An 18410-nucleotide genomic window follows, 5' to 3' on the forward strand; every position below is an offset into this window, starting at 1 on the left:
TAACCTTGACATATGCTAGGTAATGCTCGCACTTTTCCTGCATGAATGACAGTTGTAACTTTTCTGTGATCTGCCCTGCTGTCTCTCCAGAAGTCACAAAATAAACTCTGGGCTGCTGGCTCTTTTCCTTCTTTGCCACATCAGCGGTCAAGTTATAATTCAAACCTGTTTCAAAAAGGAAGAAGAAGAAAACAAAGGATGTCAGTGAACAATAGGTATTTTCCAGCCACCTATCAATGAATCCTGTTGCCTCATGGGCATCTGTGCTTGAAGAAAGATTGACCCTTGAGGACACCCAATCAATCACTAAGTTCCCTGTGGAGGGCTACAGAAAACCATATCCAATTATGAACATACTCCAGTGTTTCCTGTCACTATTATTCCCAGCCCATCCTTTCCTAAAGGAACTGATGTGTAATACATCCAGATGAATACATTTAACACAAACAAACAAACTAACTAAAAACACCAGAAGATGTTTAAACTGTGTTTCTGACAGAAAAGGCAAAAATCCCAACACGGACAACAGCAGCAACCTCAGACCCTGTTTTCCTTCTAAAACAGCACAAATATCAACCAGGATGTGGCACTTCCTGACAGTTGTTTTCACTGATTTGCAGTCTTAGCAATGAATCTTAGCATTCATACCATATACTTCCCCCCCACTACTTTGTTGCTTCCAAAATTAGCAACTTGGGGCAGTGGGGGATTGGGGACAAAGCTGGCCAAACTTATCACTGCTGGTGGTGTAAGTTCTTCCTGCTCACTCCAGTAGGAGATCGTAAGGCAAGTTTTCACTAGCAAATTAACTCTTCCAAGTAATGCCTCCAAACATTTGTCCAGCAGCTTTAAGTGAGTTTTCTCTCTTTCTACAGAGGATCTACCCACTTAGCTTCACACAATGAAAATAAAACTCTGGCATGGATTTGATGAGCTCAGAAGTAGGGCTCAATTCTTCTAATAACTAATTCGTTTTCCATAACTAAAGTTAACTGCCTAAAAGTTTTGATAATGCCTCCCTCTGAGAAATTTTTGCTCCTATCTTCAAGAGGGCTGCTACCCAGCAGACCAGGTGAACTATTCCAGCCAGTAAGAGATGCACCAAGTAAATAGCAGCAGGCAATTCATAATGGATTTTCATCCTAAATAGCATATATATACTTATGATGCAAGAGTCATCCCATAGGACTGAAAGTATCTCTGAGGGAGTGAGGAGTGAGAAGAGATTAAGATCAGGCCATGGTATCCCACAAGCTATGTGAATCACAACTGGCTGTGCTAATAGACAGGTTGCACACTCTGAACCACTTAGAACATCCCTTCCTCACCCGCTAAGATAATGACAAAGCACACAAACAGCAGGAGGCAAAATGCTCACCAGGAATAAGCACATCTGTAAGTGCTTGCTAAACTACTAGCTATAGTACTGGTTTGCTGGGGGGGTGGTATGTGGGAGGCACCACATGGAAAAAATGAAGAACTAACTAAATAATTACAAAATGCCATTGGAAAAAGGAATGTGTTTCTTTGCTGTCTCTGCCAGTAATTATGAGGAGAAAATGATTCATGAACTTTGCTTGCAAAGAAAATTCTTAAGTAATGAAAGCATTAAAAAAAGCACTAGCAAATGAGAACATATAGGACATTCCCTCCATCCTCTTCCAAAAAGCTTTCTTTTTCCCAGTACTTCCCACCTTGTCCACCTTATTTCAAATCCTCTCTCACAGTGTTCTCCCTGGATCTAAATAGGGAGCCATCCACACTGTTCCATACCCTGAACAACACATCCCTGCAGCACGTCTGCTTCTGAGGCACTCTGAGGGTAAGCACTGACTCATGCCTGCCTCCAAACAGACTGGAAAAATGAGAGACAGACAGAAATAATATCCCTGCACCAAACTATAGCTGCATACAGGTTAGAAGATGAGAGTCTACTTTTGAAAAAATTTTGATTAGGCATGTTTCTTCAGTCCTAGGAATATGTTCAAACAGTGAAAATATTAAACAACCTATTACCTACACTAAATCTTGCCAGCCTTTCATGCAACAGTATTACAGACATGAAGACTAGCCTAGAAATGGATCAACACACAAGCAGTGTACAGATGAAATGAAGAGTATAGGAGAAAATTTGGAGCCATTTCTATCTATCATATCTAACATATCTATCTGCTTAACTCTAGTCAAATAACCCAAACCCTTCATTTTCATAGCCACTAAAATTCACCTACTTCTCACACTGGCACTATATCACTACTGTTATTATTGTAGAGGAAATTATTTAGACTGTTGTCAGAGACTGAAATATTTCATGCCTCAAACACTGATATAAAATTTTGCTCATTATAGCAAAACTGTATAGAGGAGCCATCGAAGCCCACCCCTCCCTACAGATGCTTTTCAAGGGGACCATCATCACCAAGAAGACCAGATGGAGAGGGTCAATGGAACATCACTGGGATCCACAGATGGTGATATTTTCTTAATTCTGTCTGTCACTCTCTTCCTGTTCCCCCACCTATTCGCTCTTTCTTTCTTTATTTCCCTCTGTCTCATATTTACTATCAAATAAAACCCATACTATTGACTTTGGCATATGGTCTCGTTTGCACCTTAATTTAGGCAGAGGCATTTCTAACCACTTTAATAACCAGATCTCAGCAAATGTGGACACAAGTTTACTTCCATTTTCCTTCAGGGATGAATGCAGAAGCAGCACTTGACACACAGAGATGCCAGCAGCCTCTTTCTGGTCCTGGTCATGCAGAAGTACAGTCTGAACAGGCTGAAACCTTTTCATCCAAGACAGGAAAGGCCTTTCTCTAATCTCTGCCTTTCCTGGTGGTATAGAAACCCCAGGGGAGACAAAGCAATGATCCCTCAAGAGAGGGAGGAACAGTTTAAGTGAGATTCTGAGAAAAAAGTGTGAAAACTTAAATGCTGTACTTCTCATATGTACAAGACATACTGGAGGTTGTCTCTGTCAGGAGGCATACAACTAGATGTTCAGCTCTCCAACAAGTACTGAGGCAGAGTGAAGGGTCAGACAAAGCATGGCACAAAGTGCAGAGCACAAGTTTTACTTGGCCATGGCTCTTTGTTCAGACAAAAAACACTTCAGCAATAAATTCATACTTCTGAAAACTATTGCCTGCAAGAAACAACTTAATGGAAATTGTACTGTCATGTGCAGTATCAACCAGTATCCATAAACACAGATCCCCAGGGAGCTGTTTCATGACCAGCAGTATTGCAACTACCACTAAGAAGAAAAAAAAAAAAAAAAAAAAGGTAGGTAGTGTTTATATGCAAGTGTGAGGCAGCACTAGATAAAGATGACTTTTCTTCCCATTCTTGTTAACAAAATAACCACATATTCAAATAAGTATTGAAGACATACACTTGCCACAGGAGAATGCTACATGCATGTTCAGCTTGATTTTCTGAACATTATGTAGCAGGTGGCCAATTTCAGCTGCCCAAAAGCAGGAGAAATGCTCAACCTTACACCAGAAAGCAGTAATCTTGAGAACCCATGCTGACAAGCCCTAGGGGAGTGCCATGCCAGATAAGCACTGTGTTCTCGCAGTCTGATTAAACAAAATGCACCCAGACATCTGAGGGTGAGACAATCCCAATACTTTTGGCCACAAAATTATGGCATAGCATTTTAACACCTCCATAAGCCTTTCAAAGTCTGAACTGCATAACAATCCATTAAAAGGGATATTCTAGGTTTTTTTCCCCTACATTTAACCATGCAGGAAAGGAACCACTACAGTATTTCCATTAATTGTTCCATCCTTTGTTAATTGACATTCTTCAACTGCAACATAATTAAAATGGCCTGACTGCTAGAATACTAACTGAAAGCTTATTTGAGATATTTTATCCAAATCATACCCTACAGGGGTTTTATACAGTCAGATAGTTCTGGCTGTAACATTTTCAAGAAAAATCATTTTGTTAGCAGCATCGTATGAAAGGGCAATAGCTGAAGTTTATAATAGCCTACTTAATAATAAAAAAGTTCCTTGTAACGTAATGGATTTTAGTCATCAAAGAAGATGCATATGTGCTTTTACCCAGTAAATCATGGGAAGTACAGTTTGTATGACAACACAGGGGAATTCAACCAGCTCTTACATGTGCATGATTAACAGGAAGATAGGTCTTTTGTAAACAAGGGAAACCGATATTTAGATTAGAAAAAAGGCAGTTTACTTCTTAGCCACAGGTCCAAAGATATGAAACTAAAGCAAGGGAAACATTTTAAATAGTACCCCAGGAACGTAAGAACACCTAGATATTCAGAAAATCTATTTGTAATTTTTCAGAGAGGAGTTAACACCTCAGGAGCCCTCAGAAATGCATTTCTGTAATGACAGAATAGTGAGAAGGAAAAAAAAATTATCAAAGCATGTATTTGTTTACTTAGAGTCATCATTTACAGGGAAGGAAAAAGTCGGCATTTAGAGGAAGCAAAAATTGGAACTGAAGTCTCAGTTGCACCAATATGTTAGAATACAGAGGAATCTTAAATACAGTAACTCCATTGTTTTGAACTGTTCAGGTGTCAGTGACAAGCTACTTGTAAGTCTCACTTCTAGAATTCAAGAAGTAGAAAGAAGCCTTTCCTTTTCTGACTTAATTAAGAACAGAATACTGCAGCAGGCTCAGCTCACCCTTCCCAACCAGCTGCTCAAAAAGGTTAGGGCACAGAGCAGGAGGAGGCAGTGCTTGCCCCAGCTCCTCACCAGCATCACTGTCAAGACACAGTGTGCTGTGAGGCTGAGGCATCTTCCCTGAACAGCACAGTGCAAGTCCCCTGACATTCTTAAAACATGACAAAGGTGGAACACTATGAAAAAAAATAACCCAGGCCCTAAATATTTAGAAATGCTGTGTCTGTCCCATACAACTTCATAAAACAGCTAAGATCTGTCAGCATTGGGATAAGTGGTATTTTAATAGAGCCCAGATGTAAAGGCTAGGACAATTACATGTTACACAAGTCCATTCACCTGAAAAACTCTAAGTATTTTACAGAGACTAACTAATCTGGAAAATATTCTTGCAATCAGTAAAATACTGGGCTATTTATACTAATTTTACAAGCAGGTAAACTGATGCACAGAAAAGGATTTTCTCATGTCTGTTTCAAGAGCTCCTTGCAGACTTTCAAACACTATTAATCCAGAGCAAATCATACCTGTTTTCTAATAACATTGATATATGATGGATACAGATACATATGGATAGATGGATGGATACATATGGATACAGATATGTATTATCCAGAGGTAGACACGGAATATGAACTCAGAAGGCTGTGTTCTCTATCCTTGCAGTAAGCCCAAGGAGACATTTCCCTCATTTCACTCAGGAAGAATCTTCCTCAGTATTATGTCAGCCTCATCAGAAGGTAAAAACATGCTCAAGAAAGTTCTCAAGCCTCCAGCTTTCTGGGATTGTGTGGCCCATGTTCATCTTGAAACTACTTATTTTACACAGAAGCTCCTTTACTAGGTACAAAGAGAGACCTCGACTACAGGTCAACCTGCTACCATGCTTCTGTCTAGGGCTGGCACAGGTACCTTACCTATTTCTCCAGGAACATGCTTGCCACTGAAACGAAAGCATGCTGTGACATTGAGGCAGTTCACCGGCTGCAAACCATCGTGGCACTGAGGAGCTGTGATATTGATAGATATGGGCAGGAAAATGGTGACATTCACGGTAATGACAGGCCTGGATCTGGAGATCAACAGAGAAGTACAATTGAGTGACTGTTCAGAGGTAAATTCTCCGCAAAAGGAAAAGAAAGTAAATTTGGTAAACTGCACAATTTCAAGCAGACAGGAAAAATAAGAGAGTACATTTGAATTGTAAAATAAACTAGCATTGTACTTGGCTGGCAAGGGCTACTAGCATTTAAATGAAAGTGGTAATGTCAGCTTGAAGTTAAGTGCTTAAATACAGACTGCAGGCAGGCAGCTGGGGAAATTGACAATATATAATAACAATAATCATCTTCAGCAAAGGTTGCATAAAGCCTTCTTGATGACTGAAGAGGATAACAAAATTACCAGAACAGAACAAGTTCATGCAAATGAGACTGGTTGCTAACCATCTTGGATAAACAGGGACAGGTAGGGAGAGACTGTGGGTTTCCACAGAATGGTCTATAGTCAAATCTGTGACCTCAAAGTCAAGGAGGGAGCACAGAGGGCCTCCACAGGAGATGGATTCACATGTTGTTTTTCTGACAGTATAAGAGGGACAACAGACATCACAACCATGTTTCTGGAGGAGGAAATGTTTGGCTAATTCCCTTCTGGCAAGTGACAAGGATTGAATACTCTTATCATGCTGCTGAACTGTGTTTCGGGAATTATCCAGTGCACTGTGAACAAAAGCTTTCTACTCTTGCAACTCCAGCACCAGTATTGCTACCAGTACTCCTGGTTGAGGAAGACCTCAGCCAGAATCACAGAGCAAGTTGAGTGCCTAAAGGCACAGGTGTCTTGCTAAGCAAACTTCCGTGTCTGACCATCCAGGAGGCACTCAGGCAGTCACACTCCCACCACCAGAGACTCTAACTGCTGGGGCCAAAGCTCGTTTGCAGTGTATGGCTCCAGTGGGCAGACAGGTGCTCCCTTGACTCCCTATACACACCACACTCACATAGTCAGACTAGGTTTTCCATAGTTCCATAAAGCCTTTTATTCACAGTGCAGTAACACAGAAACAGCTTGAGGTGTGCCTCCAAGGAGGGACCCCAAAACAAAGGACCCTGTGGGCTTTTATACCCTCACCGTCCAGGCACACAAAAGTCTCTGCTCTGCCTCCTGAGTTCTCTGCTCCTGCAGTGTCTCAGTGTGCCCGAGTGTCCTCTTGCTTTGGGCTCCCACCACCCAGAACTCAATCTGCAGTTCACACACCAAGCTACCTGCACTGAATGTATTTCTCAACAGTTTCCTTTTTCACACAACACAGAAGTCCCAGCAACTTGACTGGGAAAAGCAACCCAGAAACTCAAGCACTCCTGAGCCATCTCTAGTGCAGGACTTCAGCCCAAAAATTATGGGTGTTATTCTTCCTGTTTTCGATTCTGTACATGTTCAAGATGAACATGTTCTTCCAAAATCAACTACAGTAATAAAAAAAATGTGCAGCAACCAGCAGATGCAGTTCTAAGGTAGTCCCAGCAGCCATGCAAGGCCAGAGCTTGTAAACCACTTCAGGACTCTCACTCCACAAGCCACTTAAATTTAGAGGTAGGGGAGAGGGAGACGAGAGCAGGGATTGTGGTTACACCTAATTTATATTAACTGGAACAAGATTCACATCAATCTTCGATACAGCTGCTCAGACTGTTTTACCACAGTTTGAAATAACAGTGCAAGGTCATATTTTGAGAAGGAAGATAAAAATAAATGCTAGCCTTAGAAACATATATGGTAGTGGGGAGGGAGGAAAAAAAGTCAGCATCCTAGGATCATTTCACAACTTCAAAAAAATCCCCTCTTTCTGAATGCTTAGGGAGACATAAAAGAGTGAATGCTGTAACTGATCTAGAAAAATATTTCTCCTTCAAAAAAGCTTCTCCTCCAGCTATCATGCACTGTGTGATTTTTTTCCTTGATGTTATATCACTTGATTAGTCACTAGGGAAAAAAAACCCCAGTACATCTGTCAAAAAGCCATATACACACATGATCAACAGAATGCATCTGCCCCAAAGGCTTCCACCAAAGGCTTTAAATATCACTTAGCAAAACATTTGTTGGTTTTGGTTAGAGGACTTCACAAAAGGGGAAGGTTGAGGGGATGTATGGGGGAGGTCTTTATCCTAACAGCAAGAAGCCCTGTGATTGGCAGTAACAGCAACTCATCAAGCTGCTCATAAAGTTAGTCAGTAATGCACTAATTTCCTCTGAAATGCACAAGCATAACTGAACGTGTAAACAGAGGTCATCATGCTGTTGTGATGTATGTGGTTTTAATCACAAAAGCCTTTCAGTTTGTCTTCTCCTCTCTGCAGGTAATATCAATGTAGGTGAAAAAATGCAGTTTTCTTTTGAGCATCCTCAGAGAAGTGAGACTGTGAATTCCCATCTGGGCATGGCACACCTTTTCACAGAAGCAGTTATTAGCATTCTCTGTATATATGATGAAGAAAAAGAAAACTCTTCAAAAGCCTTGACCATCTGCCATGCTGATCATCAGGAGTATTTCTTCCCTCCCTCTCCTTTTTCTTCTTCTTCAGTGTAACTGATTCAAATGGAAACAGAGCCAAGTTTCTCCTGCCTTCAACAGGAAGAAGGCTGGCACATCTGTTCTGCAGGTCCAGCACTTGTCTTATCAGGGTCACCCCATCCCTGTATCTTCCATTAAGATGCAGGAGTTCCTAAAGATACCTAAGTATGGAAAGGACTTTTTTTATTTAATACTAACAAATGTGACAAAGGAGCTACTGACAAAAAAATCTAACTTTCCACTCTGTAACCCAGGTCACTTGCACTCTACCTCTCCACCGCCTAATCTGATGAACCAGGCTGTCCTATGTCTATCAGATGGAGCAGGCAATTACACTTTACTCACACATTTGAAACAGCAGCCCAGCTCCTGTGGGCACTGAAAATGTATCTGTATTTCATTTCCCCAATGACTCTTATTTCACTCCACATCCCATTATAAAATTATATATATGCAAAACTATGTATACCTACATATAGCTCTGCAAAACTACATCCTGGCATCCTACACAGCTCATTTTTTGCTCAACTGCATTCCCTTTAATCACAACTGATTTACTTTAGGTAAACATCACAAGTCAGGAGCAACCTTTTTGAAGAGGCACTGAGATCAACACATCTCCTTTCAGCTCTAACCCCTTTTCTTCATAGACTAGGTATTATCCTGGTATTACCATCCCCATTATTCTATTCAAATTAGACTGCATTCTTTGACACCATTTATGTCTAAGTTTTTTGCTTCAAAGTAATCCAGCTTGCTTCTTCTGGCCACAATAAAATAGGGAAAAAACTGGACTTAGACCACAGAAAATATAAACAGAAAACAGAATAAGACAATAGTGAATGAAAAAGACATCTCACCTCAGAAGTACTACATTGTCTGACAGGAAGGCTCCAACAGTCATATCTGAAATGTTTGCAACATTGAGGCAGTTACAAAGGAGGCATAAAACCAATTCCTCTCAAATCTGTTGCTAAATCACAGAGCATGAATCTAAAAATAACCATTTTCTGACTTAGCCAGTTTCTCCTTTCAAATATCATTATGTCTCAAGTCTTGTAACTGAAGGATTGTTCACTTCTGCTTCAATAATATAATAATAATTTTTTATTATTATTATATTATTGTCTACTTTTTGGGTTATTTTAAGATTGCCATACTGATAGAGTAGCTTCCCAGAAACTTAAAACCTGGGTCAGATACTGAACCCTCAATCATTGTGACTGTCCAAATATTTGAATAAGCCAATCAACTAAAATTTTTATCAGGAGTTTTGAGCAGCAGAAGGGAAACGGAAAAAGCAGCTCATTTTCACTGACCACCTGCAATGGCAGGAACTAGCAGCCTGGAAACAACCAGCTCTGCTGTTTTCTCAGTCTGCTGCTGTATTTTCCTGATGCTCTCACTGCCAGAGTAGCCAACATACCTGGATAACCATTGCTATCCATATCAACTCCCCCTGATATGGACTGGCCAAACATACGCAGCTTTGGGTTTATTGTTTGCCCCGACAGTTTCTGCAGTAGAAAACACACAAGTGAAATTAGTCATTAACACAAGAAATCCTCTAAAAAAACCTCTTACCAAAACAAAAAGTCCCAAAACATTCAAGCAGGATTTTCACAGCCACTGGGTCTCTCTTCTGTGGGCTGGAAGTGCTGCGCACCTGCTCTCTTGCACTTCACCAACACAGCCCTAACAGGAAGACTGGCGACTGCCCTTTTGCTCCCAGCTGTTGGAGACCAGGGTGGACTTGGACTAAAAACCCACACCTGCATTACAATACTTGTGCAGATGCAAGCAAAATAAGGAACACATCAAACAGATTTCTGCATGAGGAAAAAACATAACTGCATACCAGAGATTATTTTTTATTACCTTGATTTCTGTGAATAAAAGTTTTAAGAAACATCTTGACAATATTCATGATTAGTTAAAACAGAAAATCAAACACAATAATTTCTTTTCACCAGGTTTGCCAGCATACTCAAAGTCAATTCTCAATCCACTTGGAAATTCTGGTTTCCATCACCTATTACAGAATATTTTCTGTCAGTTTGGAAGTTGGATTTCATTTCTGCCTCCCCAGCACAAAGATTAATTAACTTCTAACATAGTTTCTTTCTTTTTTCAATACTAATACAAAATTTTCTCTAAATTATTTATATTGTAAATGCCTTTGTCTGAAGCAAATCAACATATCAAAATCTCTTTTTCTGAGAGATTATTCAATTATTCAGTTATACTATTCAATTATTTTGGGCCATCAATGCAAGGCCTGAACTCAAATCAGCTTCTGACTGCAGAAGTTACAGACAGAGGAAACCATGAAGTAATTTTAAGTCTGTTGGAGGTGCTGTTCGTGACATGTGATCAACTTTTCCTGTCCCTCCCAAAAAAGAATGTAATATCGGACAAAAGATCAGGCACGAAATTTATGGAAAAAAAGACTAGTTGAAGGTACAGAAGATATCCTGACAGTTAGTTTAAAGGGAGAACAGTGCTCCTCTGGGTACAGAGCTCTTTTTCTACTTGTGGGCAGGTAAGCTGAAGACAACTGGAAGTAATTTCATCCCCACATTACACTCACATTTCATTTTTGGGTGGTAAATCACACCTGCAAACACCTAAAAGAGATCTGTGGGTTCTTTCAGGCTTCAAGCCAGAAGAATAATCCTGCTTTTAAGTACCATAAATGAAAATAGCAGGACACAAAGCCAAGTCAGCTGCTTCTGCTAATAGCTGCCACTGAAGCTGCTGAAGGGACATTAGAGAACAATTACCAGCACTTTAAATTATGAAAGCAGAAGGAGGGAGGAAGAAGAGATAACAAAACGAAAAGGGTGAAAATATATACCCTGCTGAACCCCCTCCCTCCACCTCTCACAGCTTGTTTCAAAAGGAACACCACAGCATTAAGATGGATCAGGAATATAGTAACAAGATACAAAATGTCTTACACCTCCAGGTTCACATCCAGGGCAGACAGGTAAAGAGCTGAAGTTGTTACATAGTTTTGGTTGCACACAGGACTTGAACCAGCAGTGTGTCTAATGCCCTGCAGCAGACACTGGGAAATGGCACAGAGACAATGCTCGAAAGCAGTGCCCCCTTGGCTGCCTCAGGACACGGGACAACCACAGGACTGATTTATCAAGAGTCAATGACCACATACCCTGCCAGACTCTTGAGCTGGGTATTTCCCCACTGACCAAGTAGAGAGACATGTTCTGTATCTGCCCTCCTTAAAAAATGTAATATTTTCCCAAGAATGACCACAAAAAAAAAAAAAAAAAAAAAAAAAAAAAAAAAAAAAAAAAAAAAAAAAAACCACAAAACAAAAAACCCCCACACAACAACAACAAAAACAAACAAACAAAAAACAAACAAAAAAAAACCACCACAAAAAAAACCCCAGAAAAACAAACAAACAAAAAAAACAAACCAACCACCAACTAAAAATCAAACCAAACCAAGAAAAAAAAAAAGTCTGATCCTTTTCAGCAAGAGCTGGAAAGCTCTGGGGTTTCAGAGAAGAACCTCCCAACCAGTGGCTCCTGGCAAAAAACAGGCACAATCCTCCACATGCCACACATTATGAATACTTCTAAAATGCACAAAAGAATCACTTAACTTCCTTTTTTTTCCAAAAGCAGTGTATGCCATATACATAGTAAAGGAAGAAGGACTAAACTTCTGTATTCTGTTGAAAGAGTTGCCAATATAACCACTGAACTCTTTAATGCTGTGTAAACTGATTTACCATGAAGGAACCCACCCAGCAACAAAACAAAACAACCAGAACTTCAAACACAGGGAAGAGTCAGGCTTTCGGGAACAATGAAATGTGCTAGACAGAGACTATGAGACATGTTGGGCAGCATGAGCATAAATTTATTTTCTCTACTGACTGCTACAGCAGCTAAATTGCACTGCATCATCTCTGCACAAGATACCACAGCATATCCCAAACAAGGTTTTACTTCATAATAAATGGATAAGGGGGTTTGCACCTAAGAATGGCCTTCTGACATATTGTCAGAGTGCAAGGAGGCCAACAAGGTGGGTAAAGAGGCACAAAGAACAGTTAGTAACTCCTCACTCTCATGAAGTACGCTTCTACAGGAAGAAAGTGCAACCTCCCAACCTCCCACAGGCCTCTCCATAATTTGCATGCTCAACCTTTCCAGGCTTTTAATTTCTCCTCTGCATTAGAGTGCTATCTCTAAAAACTAACACTCAACTTTTAAGACTCTGCTTGCTTCAAGATATAGCTGACAGCTGCAACAAAAGACAGTAAAAATTTTTAACATAATTTTACCTTTCAGCACAGATATAGACAAACTTTGGGAGAAGCCATCTTCAAATCAGGACTGAGAAAAGGATGTAGAGCTATGACAAGGTTAATGATTAAGAGACACTTAAGTATGGTTTATTTCTGTGGGCCCTGGGAAAGTGACTTTCAGATAGGGATCATAAACAATAGTGTCACGTACCATAGAGTACTGATGTATAATACCATTGGCATCCCCATGGTAAATGTACACTGCTCCTATGTAGTTATCCTCCTTAGGCGCTCCAATGGCAACATCTGTAAAACAGTGCAGATTTCACAATCCGTTCTGTTAATCCAACTTTTTCCTAATTTTAGGATCCAGCTATCCATAGGAAAACAGCTCCCCATGACAAAGATGACCAGCAGCTTATATGAACCTAAAACCTTCAAGTAGAAGGAACTTGTTTGATTTAATTAAGAGCTCAGGTTAAGATAAACTTTAAAAATACACAAACCCATATGAATTTGTACACATATGTATGTTTGACAGATTCAGATGTTGTGCCTAATCAGAAACACATTCTGTTACAAAAATATGTTTATCAACAAGCAAACATACTCAAAAAAGGGAATTTAGAATCCTTTCATAACCAAATCTTCAATCTGTGAGAACATCGGCTTTGTGAACAAATACAAGACTGGTGAAATATTTACTGTAGCAGTACATTAAGGTTGATTGAAAATCCAAGGCTACACAAAGAGCCTAGGTATATTAAATGGATAGGCAAGACATAAAAAATGACTGCTGAGAGTGCATTTTCAAATTACAATTGATCCAATTTAACTGCAAACTCTGACAGAAAGCAGGATCCCACCTCCCATTCTCCTCTCCTACTTGGATCTGCTAAAATTAAGCTTTTCATGATTGCTTTGTACCCATGGACTATCCAAATCCCTCTGCAATCTCACCATCACCATGATTGACTATAAATATTAGCAAGAACACACAAGTGCATGTCCAGATGCAGAGGAAGAACATGTTCACGATTTGAGGGCAACCTGCAATGAGACTGGGTTAATGGGATACTGTGTCCTGAGTGGCCTGGAAGAAATAAATCTGGGCACACACTAAGCTGACCTTTGTTTAGAAGTCCTTAATCTGCACTTCCATAGACCAGGGCAGAAAAGGAGCATCAACATTTTGTTCTCACCTACTGCTCTCACAGTATGGGGTCTCACATTGAGCATACTGAGAATGGAGCAGGGGGAGAACAAAGCAAAAGAGAAATTAATAGACCATGTGCTATCAGGAGTGAGAAGCTACTTCTGAATTACACCTCTTGATAAGAAATGACATTACGTCAATGAAACCAGAAAGGTTTGGAAACATAGGGAAAGGGGCAAGAAGAAAGAAGTCAGACATAGGTTTCTGTTTTGTTCAGGGTGAGGTTATCTAAAGCCTTTTATAAGCCATATGGAGAAGAAGAAAATAGAACAGCAAGGAAAGCAAAGCAATGTAATGTGACCTGCACAGACACAAACTAAACCAACATCAAGGACAGTCAGCTACAAAACACTTTAGCACACAAATCCTACACAAGCAGATTTATCCTTAGGTTGAACCCAGGTGCTAGTCAGGTCTGGATAAGCAAAACATGCTGTGCAAGACTAACAGTGTCACCAGCGTTGACACTCACACTTATGGAGGAGCAGCCATGCAATTGCACTGACCTGGGAAGCCATCGTCATCAATATCGCCAAGAGCAGCCATGCTCTCCCCAAAGTGTGCATTATAGGCACGGTCACCGTCCAGGGTCAGCTGCTCTTCCAGCACTCCCTAGCAAGCAAGAAATAAAACAGGGTCAGGGAAATGGTGCAAACCCTGGATGAGGCAAGTCTTCCCAAAGGAAACTGCCTATGTGCTGTGGGAGTGACCTGGGTCAGAGCTGCAGCCTGCCTCTTGCTCTCAGAGGCAGTCAGATTACCTGGCTCTAGAAATCTAATTTACTTGTGTTTTAAACCTTCTGGATTTTAAAGGCGGAAGGGAAGACACAGGAGTGCATGACTTAACCAAAATACTAAATTAACTAAACAGGAACTCAGAGATGTAATTACATGCAGGAGTTGGTGAATCATGGAAGTTTATAGATGCCTAAAATGTAACAGCCCAGAGTTTACTCTACTGACAGATTACATCCAAGGACCAAAATTCCCAAACCAAGTTAATTCAGTTAAACTCCAGCAAGCTAAGGAGTACTTTTCCCCAAGCAAAGAACATTTGATAACTGGATTTGAAAACATTTTAAGTACAGGACAGAAGGATTAAAGCAAAGTCCTCCAAAAGCCTTCATAAATTAAGAATGAGGAAACATATTTAATGAAATAAAGAGATTGAGGAAAGTTGAAAATTAAGTCGCTTTGTATTACTATGGCATGAGAAGCTTTATATGGTGCTGGTATTTCTTGCCCACCCACCTTCCAGTCAGATATTTAAGTTTTATTTTCTTGCAGTCTTCCCTCCAGGGGAGAGGAACATTTCCACAAGAAAAAAAAACTAGTTACACACTCTAAGTCTGTATCGACCTCAGGCTTGTTTTGGTTTTGCTTCCTTTGTGAATAAGTTACCCTCTGGAACATGTACTAAAATCTTTTGCTTAGCTGCAAGGAGTTACTGACTTTAAGAAAATCCCACATAATGAAATTGAAACACAAGAGAGAAGACAGCCAGGCATGTATGTGTGACACAATTCTTTGTAGTTCTCACAGGAAAGGGCAAAAGATAAGAATTTTAAATGTAGCATCACTATGCATGCTTCTTTTATAATACAGTTTTCTCTGATCCTCTGCAACAACCTCTTAAGCAATGGTGCTTGCAGAATGAAACCGATGCCAAGATGAATTTTTGCCTTTTCTTTTATATCACTTTCATATACCTTTCATATATCCTCAGTGCTCTTAGCATGCATACTTGTAATTGCTAAAGTCTGATAACTTAACATAATCCTGGTATTCTGTTAGGCCAGAAGACCAAACATCCCAGAGGCCTCACAGTTGGAGGCCAGAAAGCCCTACACTCTTTTAAGAAACCAAGGCCCCCTTTAGAACACATCCTGTAAATTAGGATTAGGCCCCTCCAGGGGGGATTCTTCAGGACACAGAGATATCACACTATTCATTCAAACTTCTTTGTTAAATATACTAATTTGCAAGGTCTATAAAACTGTATACACAATCTACCAGGTGTGTGCATTTTGGAACATTCCACCTTGGCAAAGTGGTGCACCATAAAGATCCTTACTAAATACCAAAATAAAAACCCTTTATCCCTTAACTATGTCTGGCTCTTAATTTTTAGGACCTAGGAAATGGAATCAAAACAAAGTTTAAAATGTCCACTGGCCAAAATAAAGCCCACAGTCCTGCGAGCCATTGCTTGTGCAAGTAATTCTAACACTCCTGGTGCAGGAATACGAGAAACTCATACTACCTTCTTGACTATTTTATAGAAGATAAAAATTAACTCATGTATACTCTCACTGTGAGCAGGAAATGTTGGCTATTGGGCATTCTGGACCCTATCCTGAGGGCCCAACAGCAACACTGCAAAAGGTGGAACCTCCTGTGGATAAAACTGAAAAAGTAAAGCTCAATTAAAGGAGCAGTAACAAAAAATAAAATTACAGCAAAAACACTTCTCAACTCTCCTAAATGCTAGGACTTCTGGTGAATTTGAAGTCTAGCAAATAAAGTTCACTAAATAGAAGTCTGTGACAACTCTTCCTTTAAGATAGCAGCTTTAGGACCTGAATATTAAATATTTAATAGTATGAAAACAATCATTGTTTTCCTATAAATAAAACATATGAATGGTCTTAGTTAGCCAATATAACAAAGTACAGACTTTTCCAAAACTGTTGTTTGGTCACATGAAATCCAACAGTACCAGCTGATAACAACTTCCCCTAAAATCTCTATATGGGCATAATGCAAAAGTAACATGAATTCAATCTCTGCTTTCTCTTCCCTTCTCCTCCTCAGAAATTTGTGCTCTTATGTGTGTTTTGGGTTTTAGTGACCACCCAAAACACAAAGGAAACTCAGTCAAAGCTGCCGACTCTTACTTGGTTTTGGCATCTAATCCACATAAACCCACAAATGCCACCAAGTTTCAACATACAACCAGAGACTTTCTCAGATCTCCTTGAAAGATTTACTGTGATGAATATGGGCTGTGATAAACATGCGCTGGCATCTGGCAAACTACAATTCCAGATGAGTATTCCTGTGACCTCATGCTTTTCTAGGGGCATCCAGAGCCCCCACTTACTTGACACATCGAGTTTCACCATGCAGTGCTGAAGGACACAAGCACGACCTTGCCAGGAACCCACACCATCATCCCTTAGCAAGTCACCTCCTGTACATACTCACATTTCCTCTGTTGATGTAGACCATGACTTGACCCTCATCTCTGATCTCAGAAAACATGGGTGCTCCAACCAGCAGGTCTGACAACCCATCAGAATTCAGGTCAACTGCACATAAGGAGGAGCCAAAGTAAGAGCCCATCTGTAACCAAGTTGAGTCATAACAAAGCATTCAGTATCTGCTCACACACAGGAGGGATTCATATAAGCATGGTTTTGTTTCATTTGGTTATTCTTTTAATTTCACAACATGATTTGCTGCTTTATCATTCACAAGCACTCCTACAGAGAAAGCTTTAGGAATAATTCTGGCAGAAATGAAAACACTTTACTACAACAGTGCACCAAGCCTGGATGTTTTACCAACAGAATAGAAGTTATACCCTGGGACATATTTAAGTGAGACACTTAAAGAGCCTTCTTAGACTAGCTTTTGCTTGTTAAATGCTTAAAACTAGGAAGGGGTGAAATGAGTTTCCCAAACTAGACCTGGACAGTGATTATTGATGCCCAGTGCCAAACTTCCTTGAAGTTAGGTACCACAGATGATCTGAGGATACGTTAAAGAAATAATAAAAGAAAAAAAGAAAAATGGGCAAGAGGCCATGAAAACAGGTATCTAAGACTACATCTGGATTGTAGACTACCTTTCTCTGTTCTATTTGTATTTATTTGTATCAATCACTGTCAAAGAGTGTACTGGTTGTGCATCTTAATCATTGCCTTTCCTCTCATGTACAGCCAGATAAGTTGATACAGAAACAAAGACTTTCAATAAAAGCTTTTCAGTTGATACAGAACAAATGTATCTTTCAATATACACTTCTTATTGCTCAATGAACTTAATTGCTTAAAGAAATACATTAATTTCACTTCATTATTTTTATATGGGTGAACATCAAAGACTATCTCTCAATCAGCATCTACATTACAAATTTCAAAACACATTTAAACACAAGAAGTAAACCAAAAGCAAGAATGATATTTCACCCTTATTTCATTCACATCTGCTAAGGTAACACAAGACATACTCTTTGAAACCAAGTACAAACTATAGGCTCAAAATTAAAAGCTGCTTCAGCAGGAAACTGGGAAATATACCACTTTGTATTTGAAATTGAGTGCTGTTTCCTACAAAGTAGTAAAAACTGATGTTAAAAAAATAATTATTTATGTTCTTGAATGCTTTTACATTACTCATAGCAGATCTCTGACCCACCATCCTCTGTGGCTGTAACTTAACACGCATTAACCACAACTACTGGGCATGCTAGAAGATTGGCAGCAGCAACTCTATTCTGTGCAGTCTGTAGGATTTAAAAGTTGCTAAATATGTAATGCAATGGTGATTGAAGAACAGCATTTCAGTTTGTTAATGCAGATTTTTGTGTTTGTGTGGGTTTAAAGTGGGACCTGAAATATTCCAGTTCTTCTGTAGCTTAAGT

General features: G+C 39.8%; 1 protein-coding gene across 1 annotated transcript in view; it reads right to left on the minus strand.

The window, feature by feature from the left end:
* Positions 1 to 18410, minus strand: part of ITGA9 (integrin subunit alpha 9) — a 241550-nt gene that overhangs the window by 180899 nt on the left and 42241 nt on the right. Inside the window, exons 9-15 of the mRNA XM_063404980.1 lie at positions 16970 to 17107; positions 14270 to 14375; positions 12759 to 12853; positions 9689 to 9779; positions 9123 to 9168; positions 5603 to 5757; positions 5 to 165 (exon numbers count right to left, since the gene is read on the minus strand). Coding sequence (XP_063261050.1) covers positions 5 to 165; positions 5603 to 5757; positions 9123 to 9168; positions 9689 to 9779; positions 12759 to 12853; positions 14270 to 14375; positions 16970 to 17107 — 792 coding nt within the window. The remainder of the gene's footprint in view (positions 1 to 4; positions 166 to 5602; positions 5758 to 9122; positions 9169 to 9688; positions 9780 to 12758; positions 12854 to 14269; positions 14376 to 16969; positions 17108 to 18410) is intronic.

This window comes from Prinia subflava, chromosome 1 (assembly GCF_021018805.1).
Source record: "Prinia subflava isolate CZ2003 ecotype Zambia chromosome 1, Cam_Psub_1.2, whole genome shotgun sequence".
In the NCBI taxonomy this organism is placed as follows: Eukaryota; Metazoa; Chordata; class Aves; order Passeriformes; family Cisticolidae; genus Prinia; species Prinia subflava.